At 37.8% G+C, this 23,189-nt stretch overlaps 1 protein-coding gene across 2 annotated transcripts in view; it reads left to right on the top strand.

The window, feature by feature from the left end:
- Positions 1-7,496, top strand: part of Dsc1 (desmocollin 1) — a 32,958-nt gene extending 25,462 nt beyond the window's left edge. The window contains exons 12-17 of one of the 2 annotated variants that reach the window (XM_031365050.1): positions 628-840; positions 1,741-1,980; positions 2,675-2,799; positions 3,416-3,670; positions 4,435-4,480; positions 4,564-4,681. In XM_031365050.1, the coding sequence (XP_031220910.1) occupies positions 628-840; positions 1,741-1,980; positions 2,675-2,799; positions 3,416-3,670; positions 4,435-4,470 (869 nt within the window). In that variant the 3' untranslated portion in view covers positions 4,471-4,480; positions 4,564-4,681. Of the gene's footprint in view, positions 1-627; positions 841-1,740; positions 1,981-2,674; positions 2,800-3,415; positions 3,671-4,434; positions 4,481-4,563 lie in introns of both variants that reach the window. The other variant, XM_031365049.1, reaches the window with a different exon arrangement.
- The last annotated feature ends 15,693 nt before the right edge of the window (positions 7,497-23,189 follow it).

Below are 23,189 nucleotides of genomic sequence, written 5' to 3'. Positions count from 1 at the left end.
TGGCTATCATATCAAAGTGGTAAGCATTTTCTTATTTGGGTCCAAAAGTAACACACAGTGCTAGGAGCTAATGGGTGTAACACAACTTGAGAAGAAACTGCATGGAGTTTTTCTAGTAATAAAGAGCTCTATTCATTCAGGTCTGACTTACAATATAGTGAGCTTCGTGATATGTAAAGCATAGCAATGACAGCTACTGACTTCAGAAGCTCTTTCTAGAAAGGCTATGGATTTAGATTTTAGTTGGTGCATGTACTTCTTAGCTCTGTGGCTGGTACTCCCCACTTCACTGACACATATGAATCAACTAAACAGGTAATTTAAAGTAAGCTGTTGAACTAGATAAATGTATGGAGCTGCCTCTTCATGATGTTCCACCATTTCTTGTAAAAAAAAATAATCAGCCTTTGGTGTCTTGGAAAATTTTCTGAGAGTTTATTTTCAACTCTGTTTTTACTAATAAACTTCCAAGTAATGTCAAGCATCTCCTCTTCTGTTTTTATCGGGCATATTTCAAACAGAGGATTTTATAGGAAAAGTATTAAATGATAAATAATAGTTAAATGTAGGCTTAAGTGAATCTCAATTTCCTTTGCTATCAGAGTAACCTATTTTTATTTATCTTAGTTGGCAGATCTTGCACAGGAACACTGGTAGTTCTTCTGGAAGATTTTAATGACCACCCACCACAGATTGACAAGGAAGTGACCATTTGTCAGCAGGAGAAGGATTTTGCTGTTTTGGAACCTGTAGATCTAGATGGGCCAGACAATGGTCCACCTTTTCAGTTCTTTCTGGATAATTCTTCCAGCAAACTTTGGACTCTAGAGTCCCAGGATGGTAAGGACTTATGCTAAATCTTGTAAGCAATCCCAGTTCGAGATTGCTGAAGGCCTGTGCTTTTACCTTGATTAGTCAAAATAAATACATATGCGCTTTAGGAAGTTATTCACCTTAGAAAAATAATAGTTCTTTAATATCTATTTTCTATTTGTCATCTATCACTGATCAACCATATGTCTATAATTTATCAATATATCTATCATATATTTGTTTTGCAATTATTCACCTAATACCTATCAATTATCAATTGACAAAGACATGACCATTTGTCAACACATGTGGATCAAATTATCTAAATATGTATGCATGTGTCTATCTGTGTACTAATCATCTATCATATATATCTATATATCTATCTAGCTATATAGATATATACTCATACATATATGAATATGTACATATATACAGACACATATATGTGTATATATATGTATTACATTTAGATTTTTGCTCTGAATACGCTTTAAGAAAATACAGAAGCTGATTTGAAATCACTGGAATAACACTTTAACTATAGATAAGTCTTCTTTCTTCGTTCCTTTCTTTTTTGTTTGTTTTTTTGAGACAGGATCTCTCTATATAGCTTTAGCTCTCCTGGAACTAATTGTATAAACCTAGTGGGCCTCAATTTCACAGAGACCTATCTGCCTATGCCTGCTGAGTGCAGGGATTAAAGGCATGCAGCACCATGCCCAGCCTGGAGACCAGTCTACCTTTAATTTAAAATAATGTCAACCCTTTCCCTACTTTTCTGAAACATGAAATCACTTTTAAGAAAGAAAATGAACCATTAGAGTTTTTATTGCAGATTAATTCCTTGAATGTACACCAAGCAAGAGCAATGTTGTTGTTGAAATGTTGTATTAATACATACTCTATCTACCCTTTTCCCTTTAGATAAACGTGCCATTCTTCGTCAACGACACAATCTTAACTATAACTATTATTCTGTGCCAATCCAAATACAAGACAGGCATGGTCTTTCTGCAAGACATGTATTATCAGTGCGAGTGTGTGACTGCACAGTTCCAACAGAATGTAGGATGGCTGTTAAGGAGGAGAGGGATGCTAAACCAAATATAATCCTTGGGAAGTGGGCCATTCTTGCCATGGTCCTGGGATCTGCATTGCTACTGTGTAAGTATCATTATCTAAAGTGTTGTGGAATACTTACGTGTTAATTTCCTGGAGGAAACCACCTTTACAGAGTAGTTTGTTTTACCTCAGTTTTAGAGGTCTCAGCCCATAACTAACAGGCTCTGTTGTATTGTGCCAATGACTAGTAGCATGTAACTAAGCAACCTACTTATGGCAGTTAGAAACCGAAAATGAGGAAAGGAGAGGCTAGGGTTGTCCCCAGTGAGCAACTTCCCTCTTTTAAGGCCCACCCTTTGACTGTTCCACCACTTCTCAACACTCTGAGGTAGAGACCAAAACTTTCAACACATGGACCATCTGGGAGAGTTTATCTCAGCTATGATAGTCTAGAAAAACATACTGCAGTTCTTTATATTAAGAACATGTGCAAATGTTGGTACATGTGCCTTTCAAATATTTTGTACCTTTTCTGTAAGTGAGGATCTGCGTCATAGGAGAAACAGCACTAACAGCAGATTAAAGCTGTCTAGGTAAGTTTCAGAGGACATGCTTAACTCCTTAGAAGTTAATCATGAGACAGTGAAGATTTCTGAAAAGCTATACAGACATTTTTTAAAATGTTATTTTCAATTTTTTGTCTTTTAAAACATTTTTTGTTTATTGTCAAATTATTTTAATATCTTCCAGAATACAAAACAATTTTTTTTACTTTGCTTTCTAATTTTTCCTGTAGGCATTTTGTTCACATGCTTCTGTGTGACTACTACCAAGAGAACAGTCAAGAAATGCTTCCCAGATGATGTAGCCCAGCAAAATTTAATTGTATCAAATACTGAAGGACCAGGAGAAGAAGTGACGGTAAATCAGAATTAAAATCCCACTGAATTACATGGTGACCCAAGGAACATAATTGATTACTCCATAGTAATAGTAAAACCTAATCATTATTGACCCATACTGAACCAAGCAGAAATTGAAATTTCCTGCATAAATTAATTCACTGCCCATTTGTTTTGGCTCTAAGGGGCAACTCAAACAATAAAAATAGATGTTCTCCCTGTTTCATAGGCTAGATAAGATCAGAAACCATATTTCCCTTGAAGACCCCGAGTAGGGATAGCTCTTTTCAGTTTGTGTCCCTTGGCTTGTGGCCACATAAAGCAATTTTCATGGTACTGCCTCACTGTATGTCTTACAATCTGAATTTTCCTTTTTGTAAGAATATTGGTCATGTTAGATGAGAGATTAGCTTCTTTGAGACTTACATGATTGATTGCAACTACAGTGACCCCGGGGTTAGTACCTCAACTTATGAATTCCTGGGAGGCAGAGTTTGGCCCAGAATATCTATGATATGATTCTTAGCATTATTCTGATTTTACATATGAAGAACAGAGGCACAGCAAGTGACCTGTCTGTGGTAAGAAAGAGGTGATTTCTGTGCCATTGATATATTTTCTAATTCTATCTTTAGGAGGCAAATATTAGACTCCCCACACAGACAGCCAACATCTGTGATACAAGCACATCTGTTGGGACTCTTGGGGGCCAAGGAATCAAAACACAGCAAAATTTTGAGATGGTCAAAGGAGGCTACACCTTGGAGTCCAATAAAGGAGGTGGCCACCATACCTTGGAGTCCAGCAAGGGAGGTGTGCTAGGAGCAGCAGACACTGGCCGATATGCTTACACAGACTGGCAAACTTTCACTCAGCCTCGGCTCGGCGAAGTAAGTGCTCAAGTCTTCAGGTGACCACTATATGCAATCCCAACATGGTTCATCACCACGGTTTCCCAAAGTACCACTTAGACACTTGGATGACACCTTTTCATCTCCTGTACAAAGATAGGCACTGATGTAAGGAACACACTCAGAGTTTTAATTTAAAAAATATGATTTGTGCGACTTTATGTGTATGTCTTTGGGATATTAAAAGACTGATGTATTTTTCACTAAGTATTATCAGGAAAAACAATCTTCAGTGAAGAATTAGCTATCGTATAATGGATAGATCATACATTGCCACTATTTTGCCAGTGTGCTGTAGTTCTATATGTAGTTATGAAATCTTGCCTACCTCAATCAATTAAGATTGATAAGCTTTAATCTTAGTTTCTACTCTGCATGTTTTCCTTGCTTGTTTCAGATTGCTCAGGTTGATGTGAGCCAAATATTAGATAATTACAGCTATATAACATGAATATATTATACATGTTATATATAAGCGTGTATTAGACCCTCATAACTATTTACAGTATAAATACAAGAACCACAACCTATACTGGTTTCCCCCCACATATACCAGGAAGCAATTGAGATAAATTTCAATTAAATACACCTTATATTCATGTGAGAAGTTGTAAGTTATTTATGTGATATATGAATACCTTTATTTCTTATAAATGTGTTCACTCTGAGCATTTATTTATTTATTTGCTATATTTTAAGAATGAATATAATATAGACCAATCATGTGCATTTTTTATATGTAGGAATCCATTAGAGGACACACTCTGATTAAAAATTAAACAGTAAAAGGTAAATCCAAGATATCATTTTTATGCTAGTCTGTTTAGGTGTCTTTTAAAAGTCATAATAAACTGTGCTCTTTCTCCATACAGAAGGTGTATTTGTGTGGGCAAGCTGAGGAACACAAGCATTGTGAAGACTACGTTCGCTCATATAACTATGAAGGCAAAGGTTCCATGGCTGGCTCTGTGGGCTGCTGCAGTGATCGGCAGGAGGAAGAAGGGCTAGAGTTTTTAGATCACTTGGAACCGAAATTTAGGACATTAGCAAAGACATGTGTGAAGAAATAAGGTGCTGGTTAATAGAGCGACATCTGCAAATGAATACAGAGGTGTCACTGGATATAAGAGGATAGCAGCTTGTAGTAGCAACTTTGGGTATTAAAAGAAGGTAAAATCATTTGTAGATAAGGGTGCTTTACCAACCATAGCTCCCCAAATTCTCCTTGTCTCCAGAACTTCCCTGTTGTCTAGGCAGGATGTTGTCACTGTTGCTTTTCTTTCTGTGCATGTATGCATTGCTCCTTCAGGACTGAACTGCATATGCCACTGAAATTTTGGTGACGTTTGAAGCTTAAACTCTTTTGCATGCTATGCAGGACTCCATAATGGAGTTGGGTATTGTGGAAGCTTAAAATATGAATTTGCATTGTGTATATACAATTTGCCATCCTGGAGCTTTGGTCTGAATAACGTGGGTCTGAGCATCATGCTCACAGCACCTAGAACTGCAGAGATTTGTCAAAAATTCCATGAAAACATGGAATTCTGATCTCTATAGGCTAATTTAGGCTTACAGATTTTATATAGATAAAACCTTACCACATTTATATGTACTAAAAATATTAAAAATTATATAAATACTTTGGGAGTCTTAGCCCTTTAACTTGATACTGATCTACTATTTCAGTGGCTTTTAACTGGTCAATGTCTTCAAGCCTCTCTCCAACTAGCCATAAAAATATCAAGCTGTAACTCTGATATAAGGCTTAGTCCTTATCATGTGTCAATACTGAGTTAATGTTCATATTAGGACACAATACTCAGTCTACCTTAGTAATTACTCACAGGAAAAGAAAAGCTGGAAGGCCAGAAATAATTTTTAGTAGATATACATTAAGATTATTAGTCCTCTACAGCAACACCTGCCAAATCTTATTGATTTAATACACATTTTTTAACATGAATGAATACATGAGGTGTAACATTTTAATAAGATATTGTTTTATTGATCTATAAAGAAAAACTATATATTTAAATGATATTTTATTAGTCCTTTGTGAGAAACTACAGATATGTGTCAAGTTACATCTCAGGAAAACCTTACACTTAAACTAAACTTACCTTTTTAATCCATTACTTTCTATTGGCAAAAATAAATTTTTCTTTCACTTAGGTTTTGTAACTAGTCTTATTGATCTCTATTAGGAAAAGTTCTCTTTATTGTGAAATTGCATATTTGAATAAAATGAAATATAGCATTAGTGAGGCAGATATGATATTGTAAATTCCCCATAATGTGTGATTTTTTACAGTCACTGTAAGATGATTTGGGGTGATTCAATTTTTACTTTTTGAGGTAACTGTCATTTTGACAATGTGAATTTTGACATTTTAGGATCTAATAGTACCAATTTGGAAATGCATTAAATGTCATAGTAAGTTATATTTTTCAATGTAGTTATAGAATATTCTATGAGCAGTTGCAAATTATTAGCTTAACAATTACTTATAAGTTGTTTGTCTCATCTTGCTCTTATACTTACTGAATTGTCAATTAGAAAGCTTGCATCTAAATTAAACAGTAAAATTTATATCCACATATGGATTTCTTATGCATTAAGAGAAGGCTCTCTAAAGTATTAGAAGCTATTAGAAAATGTGGAGAAAATTTGTATTAAGCAGTTTTAGCTATTTAAAATATTTTCAAGAAATTATTAAAATTTTGATCAGAAGAATGATATTTACTCTTGGATTTATTTAGGTTACTCCTAGTAATTCTCATTTTGCATCAAAAATTAAATATTAACTGTATGATGAACTAAATGTATGAAGCCCTACCAGGCTGCACAATTTAGTTTGCTAATAAAGTACTGTACTTCATACAAATTTTGACTTACTTAATTGTTGATTTAATAAATTAATAGTTATGGAATGTTTTCTGTATTTCAACATATATGGGGGACCATACAATCCAGCTTTTATCTTTTTGATATTGGTTTCAAATATTTCATGAGAGAGAGAGAGAGAGAGAAAGAGAGAGAGAGGGAGAAAGAGAGAGAGAGGGAGAAAGAGAGAGAGAGAGAGAGAGAGAGAGAGAGAGAGAGAGAGAGAGAAAGAGAGAGAGATTCATAAGAAGATCAGGAGGGACGAAATGATGTAGTCCCTTTGAGTATGCTTCCTCAAATACTCCCTAACATGTTAAATGCTAATTCTCAATGTATAGAGACATTCCATAAAACTTGAAACCTATGTGTGCACTTATTTCGTAGAGATGTCATTTGGAAAAAAAAATAGGTGTTTTAGAGCTGAGGAGTTTTACTTCCCTTTTTGTAGTATGTCGGTCATTAAAGTGGTGTACTGTTTGAAATCCAAAATGGAATGATAACCATGGAATAGTCTGTATTATGGCATTGATCCATCTTATTATCTACTTCTCTTATAAACCCACAGGAACATAGTACATGACCAGACACTGTTTTTGTTTCTCCCCTCGGGGGGTGGGGGGGGGGGAGGAATGAAAAAATATAGGAGAAAGCTTTCTAAGAAAGGATAGACTCACACAGTGTGTAGAAGCCAATAAATATAAGTGGAAATACAATAAAGACTTTCTAGAATAGATGCTATCTACATAAAGACCATGCTGTATTACCTCAGATCCTTTTAATGAACAATAGCCATTTTAAGATATGCATGTGTCTATGTGTGTATGTACATGTATCAGTATAAAATCCCTCTGAAGTGACCCTCAGATTACTGATGTATTCATAATGTATGTTATATGAAAATAAATGGTTTAAAATCTGCATTACTTTTTATTAATGAATAGGAATAAGGTAGCTTTTGATAAACAATACAGAGTTACAAGTCATTTATTCACTAACTTTAGTGATAGAGGGAACACAAGCATGCGTGCCCTTCTGGTCAACATTGGGCACAAGAATAGGAACACATAGGATTTGAAATTTGTGTTTAGTTGTCAGTGTGCAACCATGAATATCTGGAACTGGGGGATTTTATTTCTGATATTTAGAAACTTTAATCCACCTAACATAACACTATTAATTCCAAAGATAAATTTCAAGGCTACAGTTGAGGTATGAAGGGTTTTACCTGAAATTCATGTAGAATTACTTTCTCTCTGTTGAATTTCAGGAAAAGTTAGAGAAGCTGTGATCCAAAATGGGGTAGAAGAGAGGGGAGCAATTCAGGGGCACATTGTTTCACATGTGTGAGCAGCTAGGTTTGATCCCTAGGACTCCAATGCAAAAGACAACCCAGAGGGAAACAGAAGGATTTTCTTTTGTTGACTTTGCCTCTTAGAGAATGGTTAGAGACAGTGAAGAATTACAGACTAGAAAATGGCTACATAGCTGAGAGTTTCCCTTAGAAGGTAAGTCTATGAAGACATTCCACATGTGGTAGATATTAGATGACAGGGATGGAACTGGCTTCTTTGTGATTATTTCTCTCATCGCTTGTCCAGGAGAGCAGGAGGAATAGCATAACCTGGGAAACTCTTTAAAATGCAAATTTTTGAGTCCTGACCTGAATGCCTTAACAGAAATGTTGAGCTTTTGCCTTTTATTGTCTACAGTAATGCTAAATGCAGACCCCCAAGACCTGGAGTCTGCACATAACCCCTGTGACCCTGCCACCAAGTTAATGCTGATTAGTGAATAGCTGGGCAGAAGAAACATAGTTAGGATTTAGGTTTCCAGGGCTTGGAACCATGCTTGGAATCAAGAGGAAGAGGAAGAGGAGGAGGAGGAGGAGGAGGAGGAGGAGGAGGAGGAGGAGGGAAAGAGCTACCATGGGTTAACTGAGCCATAAAATCATGGCCCTGAGGGCTGCCCAATAGGAGTTAACAGCAACTCAAATGGAACACAGAAAATAGTAAGTACCAACTGGAAGTTATTGATAGGAAAGTAGTTTCTAACAGTGTGGTGGGTGGGCAGCTGCCAAGCTGTTGTGCTGCTTAAGGCATATTGTAAATATAAAGGGTGTGTGTGTCTTTCATCTGGGAACTCAATGATCAAAGTTGGGTGGAAGCCCCAGGCCAGGATTTTTAATAATTTACTATACACAGGAGGCTGGAGCTGGTTTCTGATGTAGTCTACTTCAGGACTCCCGTCCTTCAGCTATCCTTAATCTCAACTCTGCTTGTTCTTTCGTCATCCACGTCCTGTGGTCCCAGACCCCATGTCTGCCCCATTGAGTTAGAACCTGCAATTTAGGAAGAGCGCCAGGAGATGTGGATGCACATAAGACTTTGATAAGCTCCATGAAAATGATTGGGTGAGAGAAGAGTCAGAACCTACAGCAAGTAAGTGAAGCTATTAGCTGATTAGCGTGAACAGGGCAGCTTGCCTAGAGCAGCAGGCTTGAGGCAGGGCTATCCTCACTGAGTTGGAGACCCACCTTCAAAATCATCTCTCATCATCTGCAAAGTGCCAGCCTCTCCTGTCTGCTGTCTGTTGTGGACAACTGACTTTCTGAAGATTTTGTAACTTAACAAGACCAAGTAGTGTAAAGGACATAGGGACAGAAAATGTACTCAAAATTTAATAAGGGACACTTTCATTTAAACTGAGTAAATTTGCTTTTTCCAGTCAAAGTGAAGAAAAATCACATTTAACAAAATTAAATTTTGATGTATGGTGTGTGAATATATGGGAGGGTCTGAATGTATGTGTGAGAATATGTGTATATGTATGTGCGTGTGTGAATATAAATGTGTGTGAGTATGTATGAATATATATGTCTGAGTGTGTGTGATTTGATATAAGTTTTGATCAGGGCTATGAAAACAATGTATACATTTTTTTTCTCTGCTAACCAAGTTGAGTCACTCCAATGCTTGAAATAATGGAACTGGTACAGTGTTGATGAACAGGTGGCTTGCTGGGTCACCTTCCTGGGCTGGATCTCTCTTTTGTATAGCTTGTTATTATGCATGCTTTTAAAGTTTTATTTTTTGAGGGGCATAGCTGATACAGAATTCATAGGAGTGACTAAGACATTGACAAAGCCAGTCTTTTCTGTCAAGTTAGTCACATTCTGTAAATGTTGCTTTTTCTTTTTCCAGGCTGGGAACCCATGTAGAAAAACAATGAGACAAAGCCTAGGAAGATGACTCAGTTGGTAAAAGCACTTGCCGTGCAGATTTGAAATCCTGAGTTCAAATTCCTAGGCCCCTATACTCCTACAGCATAGAAGAAAAGTAGAAAAAGGAGAATTCCTACAAAACACAGGAGACCTGTCTCATACAAGGTTGCAAGGGAGGGAGAAAACCTGAGGTTGTCTTCTGACTTCCACTTGTGAGCGCCTACACTTATACATACTAATGTGTATACACACATTCACACACACACTTACACACACACCCAGTCCATCATACACAGTCACACACATGCACACACACACATATACACACTCACCCACATTCGGTCATATGCACTTATTCATACTCACAGTCACACACATGTACACACACATACACACAGTCACCCACATTCAGTCATATGCACTTATTCACACTCACAGTCACACACATGGACTCACACACAGATATATACACTCATGCATACTCATATAGTCACACATGTGTACTTATACACAATCATGATTACACACACATACACAAATTCTCAAACACACTACATTCATACACTCCTATATACTCACACACCACACATACACACACTCATATATACACTCACATACATTTATATTCATACATACACTCACATATTTTCACAGTCACTCACATGCTTACATACATGCCACATACTCATATACACACACTCACATAAACACTCACACAATATGCATACATACTGTTATACACATACCACACACATACACTCATAACTTTCACACACAGTCACACACACTCACACACAATATCACACACACACATTCTTAATTTTTTAATTGGTTATTTTATTTGTTTACATTTCAAATGTTATCTGCCTTCCCTGTTTTCCCTCCACAAACCCCTATTCTATTCCCCCTGCTTCTATGAGTGTGCTCCCCTACCCACCCACCCACTCCTGTGTCACTGCCCTAGCATTCTGCTATGTTGGGGCATCTAGCCTCCACAGGACCAATGAGATCCCCTCCCATTGATGCCATATAAGTCAATCCTCTGCTACATATGCAGCTGGAGCCATGTGTACTCTTTGGTTGGTGGTTTAGTCCCTGGGAGCTCTGGGGGGGGGGTGTCTGGTGGGTTGATAATGTAGTTCTTCTATGGGGTTGAAAGCCCCATCAGCGTCTACTCCTAAAGCCTCCATTTGTTTCTGTGCTCAGTCAGATGGTTAGCTCCACATCTGTATTGATCAGGCTCTGGCAGAGCCTCTCAGGGGACAGCCATACCAGGCTCCTTTCAGCACGTGCTTCTTGGTATCATAATAATGTCTGGATTGGTGTATGCAGATGGTATGGTTCACTAGGTGGGGCAATCTCTGAATGATCTTTCCTTTAGTCTTTGCTCTACTCTTTGTCCCAGTATGTCCTTTAGACAGGAACAATTCTGGGTTAATATTTTTGAGATGGTGGGTGGCCCCATCCCTCAATTGGGAACTGTGCCTAACTTCTGGATGTGGTCTCTACAAGTTCTTTCTCCCTTTGTTGGGTATTCTTATACACTAAACATACCATACACATTCACCTGTACACCTGTTCACACCTATACTCACACAGCACACAATCATAGACACACACTCACACTCAGACATACACATACAGACATGTTTCACTAGCCACTTTAAAAATTTTAGAAACATTGCAAGCCTGTTGATAAAAGAAGCTTGTCATTAAGCCTGATAACTGAGATTCAATCCTTGGAGCCACATGGCTGAAGAAAAGAGTAATTCCTTCAAGTTATTCTCTGACCTCTACACATGCTCCATAATGTGCTTACAAATTTGTACATGCACAAAATCTATGAAAAATTATTAGTTCAATGTAATGTTAATAAAGGTAATACTGTTTAAGATGTTGTATGTATAACATAAACATACTATATAAAATAATTATTAAAATATAATGCAATTATTAATGTTAAATTTAAGTTTTGTGGTTTGATGTAATTATATTTAGAGTTGAACACTGAGTTGACACCTGGCATAAATCAGCTGCTATTTCATGGTGTTTTTAGCAGAGATTCCAGGTATTGATCACCCTGTCTCTTACTACCTATTTCAGAGTCTAATCTTAATGAGTGGATATGTGCCTAGCTAAGACATGACTATTTATCAACCTCCTAAACTAGATTTGATATTTTTTTAAATTCTGACCAATAAAAAGTGAGAATCCTATGCTTGAAACTTCTGGGTAAGAGTCTAAAGAGAACTAATGCAAATAAAAAAAGCATTTTTCTACCTCCTTTACTATATTTAATATGTGAGAAAATGATTGGTACCCAAGAAGCCATTTTGTGAACATCAAACAAGAGGCTATGCACTGAGAGTGGCAGAACTAAGTACTGAGAAGTACTGAAGCAAAGATGAGTATACATACTTTGAATTCCAGCAGTCAGAAGGCAGGAGGGTCTTTGGTTAGAGACAAGCCTGGGATGCAAAAGAAGATCCTCTTCTGAATAAATAAATAAATTAATAAATAAATAAAAGGAGGAATGGAAATAGATGGGCAGATGGATAAATATATAGATGATAGGTATGTAGATATACAGATAGATGTAGAGATGATAGATAGACAGACAGACAGAAAGACAGACAGAATAAAAGTTCCCTTGGTAGCTTTATGGAGCCTCAAACATACTATTAAGTAAGTTGATGAACTTCTGCGTATCACAGGCATAGTCTTTTATTATTATGTAGCTGGTTCTAAGCTGGTACAAATAACAAAGATTGGTTCTAAATATTTTTGCCTAGATCAGAATTCAACAAATTAAATTTCCTAGCCCCACCCTCCTTTATCCTTTTCTCCCTTTTTTCTTTTCCTTTCCCCCTTCTCCTTCCTGTTTTTGTGCCAGTGTCTCATGCATCCCAGGCTATCCCAGAATTTGCTGTGTAACCCCAGATCACCTTGACCTTGGGTTCTCCTTCCCTAACCTCCCTGTTGGTAAGATGAAAGTAACTGCCATGTCTACCAATAACTCATTTTATTTTTATTTGGAGTTCAAACCAATGAGCCCGGATAATATTTTAAGGTTCTTCTAACCAACCTGAAAGCAAAGTGTAGGGGAGAATTAATCACAATATAAGAAGAGCAGGACAATAATAGACAGCTAGAAGGTACTATCTTGCTACCCCACTAAACCCAGAAGCCTGACTTTAGAGGACCTGGAGCTTTCTGATGCGATGCTGTGTGGTCTCTTTCAGGTCACCAAACTTCATTAATTTGACCTTTTGAGTTTTAAGACTAATTTTGTGGTTGATTTTATGAACCACATTATCATGCTCTTGCATTCAAGGGACAGTTGTCCTTACTGTACTTAAGTGCTTTACAACTGGGCTCAACAGTTTTGCTTCTGTTCTTACTTTCTGTTAGGCTCGGGATGGTATCGAACCTTTAGTTGTTGCATTAAGTCACAACACTAAATGGAAATAACTTTTGTCAGTGTACACTGGTTAAAATGCAGTGTATTATATTTGATGTGCTTTGTTCTCTGGTCCATGAAAATTCCCCTTGAATGGCATGATATTGCTCTAGTTGCCTTCTGTCTGACAGACTCAAAACTGACTTGCAATTTTATAGCCTGAGGCCTGATTTCACTTTCCAATTTTCCAAAATTCTGTCTCCTTATATACTTTACAGTCCCAGATAATTTTCTGTGCTTCCTTGAATAGACTTTAGCCTTAGAGCTAGTAAAGGTGAGCTTGAAAGAGATGGTAGAAGTCTGTGACAAGTCAATTTTATGGTTTCACTATATGACCAATGCTTATAACAGCTTTCAATGAATTGCATTGGAATTCTGTTGTTCTTTGTTACAGACTATATAAAACATCTTATTTATTGAAATGGAATGGTTGAGATCTGTGTTAGTCTGTAGTAACATTTAATCAGCAGTAAATTAAGCAAAGCACAAGTTAATTTTTCTCTAGTGCAAAGCAAGGTAAATGTTGGGGTCATATGGGGGCAATATAATCAATGTTCTGAAATCATTTTTATTTATTATCTTTTATACCAATCACTTTGTAAATACAAGATGACCAATGTGACTTTAACTATTACATCTGTCTCTAAAGTGATTGTTGAGATAGATAATTAATCTAGGACTCTATAATTATCTATAATGTAAAGGCCCATGTCTTTCATCCCAGCACTTGGAAGGCAGAGTTGGATCTCTGAGTTCAAGACCAGTCTGGTCTACTGAGCAAGTTTCAGGCCAACTATGGCTACACAAAGAAAAACCAACCAACCAACCAACCAACCAACCAACCAACCAACCAACCAATCAACCAACCAACCAACCAAAAGACTGGAAGATTAAAGACAGGAAATAGATTTAGAAATCTAATCATTCCAGTTCTTTAGTTGGTTTTAATGATAGAACTGGACAAAAATCATTACATGTACACAAAAGAGTCAAGGCCTTTTTCCTTTCCAGAAAAGTGTTTCATGATTCAAGAGAGGCAGGAACCAATATTTTGTTGTTACAGAAGTAAAGATGATAGCCAAGTAAACAACCAAAAACAACAGTAGAAACAAGCAACCAAAATTCAGCTAGAAAATTGATGTCTGAATAGGTGGGAGCTGACAGTGATCTGGGCCACAGTAGAGATGAAGAGTCCAACATACTTAGAATCCAAGAGCGTGGCAAGAGGCCCAGGGGAGAAGCAAGGCTGAATCCCATGACTCTTCTTGGTCCAGTTGGAGGGGAGGATGACGAAATCATTAGCTTCACTGAAGAAAGCAGCAGAGCTCAATTTGTTTTGGGGCAACAATGGCTATTTAGATTAGATATTTTGAACATGAGCTATTTATGAGAGCTTCAGGTAAATCCTTCCTGTCTTTAATTTAGTCATAAAGACATACTAAATGTTCCCTTTGCTACTATTCAGTACCTGTGCAATCTATTTCTAAATTTTGGAAGTGCATTCAGGGCAGGGGTGAATTATTGTATAGCTAGAAAAATGACTAGTGCTATGACTGATTCTGTGTGGATGTTCAACTGTATGGATACTCAACTGTGCATATTCAACTTATGCTTGAGGACATGCCAAGCATTTTGTCTCATGTCTATTTCTTCCCACTCAGTTAAACTCTTCTATCCTGACTCAGGTGCTAGGACTCTATTGGGAAAGTCATACTAATATATTAATCATCACCATCAATCATCATCATCATTATCAGAGGGCTTTGTATCCTAGACAAGCTTCAGACTTTACATATAGCTGACAATACCCTTGAACTTCTGATCTTTCTGCCTCCGAATGCTAGAATTACAGGCATGCACCACTATGCTCCATTTGAGGTGCTGTGTATTAAACTTAGGCCTTTATACATGCTAGGCAAACAATCTATCAACTGAACTGCAACCCTAATCCTGAGCCTCACTTTCTTGTGAAATATAATTAACGAGAGAGAACAACTTAAGTTTTAACTCAATAAAACCATTTCAGAAAGAAAAACGAAGTGAGATAAAACAAAATAGCCCCATGACTAACAGGTGGCTTATTTTCTACTTAGTGGATGTGGTTGAGTAGAGACTGGCAAAAGTACATTTCAGATTTCAGGAAGCAGAAGCAGGCTGTGGAAAGCCTCTTGAGATGAGCCCCAAGTGAGGACTCTGAGGGCTTCTGAATACACTGAAATAGCCATGCAACACTTGATCTTCAAATCCTGGAGATTCTTGGAGATATTTACCATTTGACTTCATTGGCATGAGAAATCTCTGTGGGATTTTTTTTTTTAATTTGAGAGAATTTCAGAAGATCTTAGGATAGTAACATAATAATCCTAACTATTGACATCTATTCACTTCTTAGTGGTGTACAGAGAAAGAGACTCTCTGTAGCCCAGGCTAGTCTTGAGCTCCTGATATTTCTGTCTCAGTCTCATGAAGGCTGGATGGTAGATTTGGGCTGTAAGATCCAACTCTAAATTGTTTAATGACAAAGACAAGAAAGTTGTTTGTTTAAAATGGAAAAGAGAAAACAATGAATATATTGTTCATCTTAAGAGGAGCAATGGTAAAATTGAACATTATATTACCATTTATTATATGTCTATTATAAGGTTATTAAAATGGATTAATGTTCTTATGAGCACTGGCAATGACAAAGCTAAGTAAAAAGTTTTAGTACAACCCCAAGGAGATATGATGATGGTTTGAAGCAGAACTGTATTGAAAGAGGTGGTGAGAACAAATGCCCATGGATGTTCTGCAGGTACCTTTGGTAGTACTAACCGATTGACCTACAATATACAAAGAAGAGAATAGACTAACTTTGCTTAGGCTGCTGGCAAGGGGTATTGGTCTTTACTGAAAGCAGAAAGACTGATTTTGCAAGACCTTAGGGGTACCAGAGTTAAGAATTGTATTAGGCAGTTGGAATTTAGGATCCAGAGAGAGACCTGTAACAGATTTAGACATGCTGGTCTCAGCACTCTGCTAAGACTTAAAGTTGGAGGCCTGATGAGCTCAATAAGGGAGTGAGAATACTGGGAACCACAATGGAAGACCAGCACTGAGTCCCACGGCACTGTGATGACTGAGACTTTATACAAGGAAAAAACACTGACCGATTAATGGCATGGGAAAGGAAAAGCAGAAGTCCAAAGAAGACTATGTTTCAATGATTCCTGCAATTCAGATATTAAGTCAAAGCTGAAAAAGAAAATGTCTGTTCCAGTCAACTGCAAGAACATCCCTTTATTCTTGGGATGGAGTAACTAGCAGTAGAAATGGGGGCTGAGTAAGGTCAGGGCTTTTCTTATTTTTCTTCATATGAGACAAGGGAGATCAAGGTGGTTTAGTGGATGGTGTGGGAGAGAAAAGGAGAGTTTTCACAGCAGGGACCTTGAGCCTAGAGGAATGAAGACAGAAGAGGAGAGCCTGTCTTTAGTCCTGAATGGGACAGCACTTACTATAGAAGAGTGACCACGAGGAATGGAAGAAAAGATCGCATACCTGGCACAGGCACCCAGGTGTTTAGGTGGACAGAAACTTCTAGAAGTTCTCTATAATGTCCAAGTGCTCTGTGAAACAGAGAGCAGGTCAGTAATTGCGTAGGCAGATGCTCTGAAGTTTGAACAGAGGAGAGGTAGACATATATTGCAAAAGAAAAGCCCTGGGGAGATTCTTTTTCCTGCTTCACACTGCATAATGCTGCGTCCACACAGAAGGAAGAAGGCCTGGTTGGTTACTGTGCCTATCAACCGTTACTGCTCTCTCTCCCATCGTTAGCCAATTATGTCCTCTAGGCACAGTGACAGCTGCTGCCCTGACTCTTCTGTCAGCTGCCCCATCAAAGCCTCTGAAAACCCGCTGTCGAAGGCCTCTTTAACCACACATACTTCAAGATCAAATCTTTACATTTTATTAAGAAGACTTCAACATGAGCATGTGGAAGCTGGCCATAAAGATTATCAGTTAAGGTTATTTATAAAACATAAACTGTAGGTGAGTTGATGGTTCTTTAAATATGTTAATATTTTAAATATTAGAGTTATATAAATAAAACAACTGCACAATACATTCCTGGCTTCTTCTAGACTATTAATTCTATTCATCAATTTCTTCATTCTATGTAGCTTTTATTTTTTTTTTAGGATTACTGATACACTCATCTGCTTAGAATTTCAGTAAGATATTTTTTGACACATTATGGAGTTGTAATATTGCTAAGGAAGCCCTAAAGAATAATAGAGTCTCATATGAGCAGTCATCATAGAATTTATGTACTGAACAATTTCCTGTTGGGCACAGAATTTAGTGTCTTCCTCTGTGGTTGGTTAGCATTTCAAGCATGAGTCGTCAAATTTTCTTACTTCTCCTACTAAAGTATAGTGTTCCAGTAAATAAAATGTTTATGCCCAACCTTTTCATATGGATATTTACTATTTGTGATTTGAAATGTTGTTCCTTACACACCTCATACAAAACACCAACAATCTTCTGATTTGGCTGACCTAACTCAAAGTTTGCATTCTCATTTATTTCTGCTGTAAGTAGAGGCCACCTAGTATTTTCTCTTTCTCTTGGTCACACGTTCTTGGTCTATCCTATTTGATGGCAACATCCTCCTTTCTCTGTCTTCTTTGTCCTTCTCCCTTGTGGTCTTTTTTGAGACTTCTTACTTGATTCTCAGTCCCACCTCTCACCCTTTCTGCCCAGCCATAAGCCCTAGCCAGTTACCGACCAATCAGGAATTAGTGGGGAGAATTCTTCACAGTACATTGGCTAATAGAGAGACCCACTATCAATTACAGTCTGGTGTGAGGCACAGTATTCAGCTTCTGAGTACACAACACACAAGATGAACCCAAACAAATGTGAAGAATTGAATCTGGCCTATCTTGCAGATATTTTGTTTCTTTATCATTTTGGGATATACTGTTGGAAATGCTAGATTTTATGATTATATGTGACAAACTTGTGCCCTTCTCCAGCTTTGAGTAGGCTAAACAGACCTTGAGTGCTTGTCTCCATGGGTTTAAGTACCTAGGGGTAGTCAGTCATCTTGGATGCACGTGCAACTTCTTACAGGAACTTAGAAGAATAGACTGCCTAATGAGCTTGTTTTGCAGCATAATCCAGCTGAAACAAAGGACGGGTCTGTGGGATTGCCCTATATAAACACAGTGATGAATATTAAATTTGGAGTCTTGATCTGAACCTTGTCTTGGCTTCATCCTTCTCTCACACCCTGTCCTTTTCATTTCCAGCCCCCCTTTCAGGTAAACCCAATTTATTCATGTCAGTACTACCAGCTATGATGTCCAGTATATGTGTACAACTAATTCTTCTAGTTCTTCCCTTTGGATCAATATTGATTTCTTCTTTACTCACTTGGCTTATTAATAGTTCCCTTCATTATTATTCTTTATTACAGGATAGAAACAAGAAGACATATAATAAATAGTAATATACTGTTCAATTTTCCCATTGATCCTCTTAAGATGAACAATATATTCATTGTTTTCTGTTTGTTAGCCCCTCCTATCCTGCCCCTACCCTGCACACCTATATTTTTCAACTCATATTTATCTCCATAAGGAGTTTGTTTAGAATGTATTTTTTGCATAAAACATGCCACTGCTATAAATTTTTTGCTCATTTACATTTAATTCAGAAATATTCTATTTCAGCTATTTGACTGGATTCTGTTCTTAAGAATGAGCAACACTGCTATAAGGAGCCTGATGTTTCCAACTTGGAACAGGGATCTATGGGAGACCATGATTTATCTACTTGCTCTCTGGAAAGGGTAATGCAGATTGTTCCCAACTTCCTTATAATAAACAATGAGATCTTTTATTGCACAATCAGAGAACGATTGCTCAAGCAACAGGATATGAGGGTATTGTTAGATTATTTAGTTTAACATTCTTTCAACTGTGTAACTCTATCAGGGTTCTCAAATTATTCAGAACTCATCAGTTTTTGCTATTATTTGGCAATAGGATGATTTAATATTTTAGCGTATAATTCTCTGATTTCTTGAAATACATTGCACATGTGCTGTGCTTCCAAGTCTGTGCTAGCTATGTTTTGTTTTGTTTTGTCAGAAAAAAATTTCTCTCAATCTGACAATCTGTATCCTTTGTTAAACAGAAATCTTGCACTTAAGTCAGATGGAGGCAGAAGCAGGAAGGAGAAAGGCCAAAGATGAGAGGCTGATGCTAGCCATGAAAAGCTGGTGTTTCCATGGGGTGGAAGAGTTGGTTGGATTTATTTTGAAAATTCCCTTTCTACCTATTGCAGTACAGTTGTTCATTTTGCAGTGCCTTCCACTAACTATGGATCTGCAGAAGCTACTTTGCATGTACTGTTGAGTAAGAGCCTGGTTTTATTTTATCTAACCATGAATTTCTTCTCTAAGGAAGATTAGACTTAAGGATTCCTTCTTTTCTTCACGGTATCAGGCAAAATCCTCCAGAGGGGCCAAGCCAACAGAATGCATTCATAGTACAGAAGAAGAAAATGTAACTAGATGGGTTTGCGTGGTAGAGGCTGGACAGTGGTTGTCCGTCTGCCCGCAAAGCCGTGGACCCTATCACTGATGTGTCTGAGGCTGGATGTTTCAGTTTGCCTGATCTGACATTAGAGGAGGAGAGCAGCTGCAGTAACAAAGGACAAGTGCCCTCACCTGGGAGAAGCCAAGGTAGAGCTGTACTCCCCGCATCTCGTCCAAGGTGCTTGTCACCTGGGGGTGGAGCTTCTCCTTTATGAAATTATGGAGTTTCTCTCAAGTAACTTCAGGACTAACCACCGTAGTATCTGCTGCCACCTTTAGTTATTTATTTTGTAAAAGATATTGAGGTTTTATTGCACACTCATCTTTCTTAAATTGTAAGTTAAAATCAACCAGAGTATTTGCTCTTTTAAACAAACAAGAGTGGTCATTCCTTGTACCCTCATCTTTATCAATCAAATGTGTTCAGTATGTTTGATACATATTAGGAATTCCTGCCCTAGTAAATATGACCCAAGATATTGATCTAATATATCAATTTACATGGAAAATAGGAAAAGAAATAATTATTTCTCCAAAGTATGCCCAAGTGTGCCATATATATGTTTGAATATTGTCAATCATTCATTTGCTCATTAATTCCACAAACACTTAAGTATTGATTGCTTGGGAATTGTGCTAGTAGTATGGAAAACATAAGGGTGAACTAAAAAACATAGTTATTAAATGTAATCTTTGGTGAGAAAGAAATATTAATCAAAAACTCATCCTGACCAGTATTTTGACCTGATTTTATGAAGAGGGTTTTACCTTGTAAAGGGATAAATGAACATTGACATTTGTAGAAAGGAGCACAGGAGAAATCTTCAAGCAGAAGAAAGAATGTACCATAGTGCTTGCAGCAAAAGAAGCCTTTGAATGCAAGGGTCTGAAAAACATAGGTGTTTGCATGTTAAGAATACAGCAACTGTTATAAGTCATATAAGGTGCAAAGGACAGTCTATACACAATCAGAAGAGAATACAAAACCAGGACAAACAATCTTTGCTTGTTTGGCCTAGGATTTAAACCCAAATACACACTCTATCATTGGCTCCCTTGTATATTCTTTACTTCATTGATACTAATTTTGAAAAGCAAGCTTTAAAAAAGTATATACAACAGTAGAAAGTAAATAGTTTATTTAACGGAACTGCAAAACTGTATTCCTTGCATTACAAAATAATTCATTTTTAAAAAAAAAACTAGTGCAAATTTTCTAAAAGTACAGCAACCTTGTATAGCTTCATTTTAGTTTTATAGTTCCCTTGTTGTAGAGATGGGGCTAAAAGGTTTGACGTGGTGAGTGAGTTAGCGTTGTGACTGATTCTAGACCAGGTAAAGTGGCTCCTTCAGACACACACTAGAAAGGCAGGGAAGAGTCACAAGAATGAGATGGGGCCGGTATGTAAGTGGTCAGAGATAGGGCAGGACGGTGTGGAGAAGAGGGATGCCCATGATAACAGACACAGAAGGAAGCAAGGAGCATTTAGAGCGAGCGTTTACTCTGAGGGCATTGTGTATCGTACTGTGCGACCCCCATGGCAACTCTGGATAGTGGACAGTTGTGCTGTAGTGGCCATCAGGTTTGCTGCCTACTTCTGCCTCTTTAAGACCTCAGCAGTGCACTTCAATCTTGTCCTTAGATTTGTGTCACACTAGCTCCACTGTCATTCTGTATCAGGGACACGCTTTGATAGGTTGAGTCCTGCTAAAAGCCACATTCATCCACCAGTTTCTCTTTCCTGGACTCTGGCCATTGCTGGGGTTAGAGGTGTGGATCTTCAGATGACTGTGTGACTATGTAAGTGGGGGTTTTGTTTGTTTGTTTGGTTCACTTCAGCGTATTAAGTTTCTGGCTTCTGAAACTAGAAGGATGTGAAGCTATTGGGTAGATTTGGCCCCAAGAGTTCAAGGTCTACGTTATTCCTGTCTTTAAGGAGCTTTTGTTTCTGATTCTCTATGACATCTATGTGACTGATTTCTGCCTCAGCTGTTGGGATCAGCTTAGCAGTTTAGATTTAGATGAAGGAGGTACCATAGGCAGTAGCTAGTGCTGTGGATTATTGAACAGTTGTGAGTTGAAGAGTTCTCAAAGCAAGGCAGCGTGGACAGGAAGCTGACCTTTACTTTTGATGTTGTTAGAGTAATGGGGAGCTGGCATCTGTCTCAGAGTTCTGTTCACAGCCAAATGACAGTTTTCAAAGGAGCCACATCGATCCATCTATACTTCTCATAATTTCACAATAGAATGTTTCAAAACTGGTTCAAGGAGACATTTGCAATGGCCAGCTAGTCTAATCCTTTAAGGCAGAACATTTACTTAGAATATGTAACCTTTTCTAAACCCTTGAGTAAGTGTTCACAAAGAAACAAATAAAAGTTGCCATTTGAAAGTTTCATTTGTCTGAGATGAATTGGCATATTGCTTCCTTTTCCTTAATGAGGGAGAGCGTGAGCCATTCCAAAGATAGGTAAGAGTTTGGCAATGTCCTGTTGTCATGAGGTGTGATGCTGAAACCAGCTGGCTTCTGTGTTTTCTGGAAAGCTTGGAGCTGGACAGTGTGATGTCATCACCAGTGAGTTGATAGGCATTTACGAAATCATCACTGGGCAAACATGAATGAGTATTAAGAAGCGAGAAAACAAGAACATGGCAGTCAGACTCATGACCCAGGCTTATTTTACTAGCAAAGGATGCTAATTTTATGGCCCTGGAGACAATAGAACACCTACATTAATAGAAACCATCAGGTCAGGCATTTACCATTAATTTGAATTTAATATGTGGTTGCTATTATCGCCATCCTGGGTCTATTCACAGAAAGGAGAGGAAAACCTTTTTTGAACATTGAAATGGTACTGAGTGCTGTGGTTAGCTCTTCAAACTTGTTTTCTGCAACTGTCTTTAAACCAGGCAACAGGGAAGGTTGTCTTTCTGGTGAAACTTCTATGGTGTCTTTGAGAAGAGGTGAGTCAGAAAGCACAGTGAGTGCTTTCTGAAGAGTGGGAAGCTCTCAGGCTTAATCTTCCTGGTTAAGTGCTGCTGTAACTCACAGGGCTTCAGTGCTGTCAAGTGAGAATGCGATGATTCTCTTGTTCTTTTTCACTTTTCACCATCAATTCTAATCCTGAGAACACAGAGAAAAATAATTGGTAGCAGGATATCCAGGACTCTATGTGGGACATGCTCAGAGAGAAATCACAAAAGACAACATAGAGGAAATCAGAGGGCCCACATGTAGCTAATCCGAGGCCTCAGTGGATGGGTTTTCTGTAATAACTTTGGTTTATTATTCCTCCCTCCCTCCCTCCCTCCCTCTCTCCCTTCCTCCCTTCCTCCTTTCT

The sequence above is a fragment of the Mastomys coucha genome, unplaced genomic scaffold (genome assembly GCF_008632895.1).
Source record: "Mastomys coucha isolate ucsf_1 unplaced genomic scaffold, UCSF_Mcou_1 pScaffold13, whole genome shotgun sequence".
In the NCBI taxonomy this organism is placed as follows: domain Eukaryota; kingdom Metazoa; phylum Chordata; class Mammalia; order Rodentia; family Muridae; genus Mastomys; species Mastomys coucha.
The sequence above is the reverse complement of the archived record's forward strand: the minus strand, read 5'-3'. Positions and strand labels throughout refer to the sequence as shown.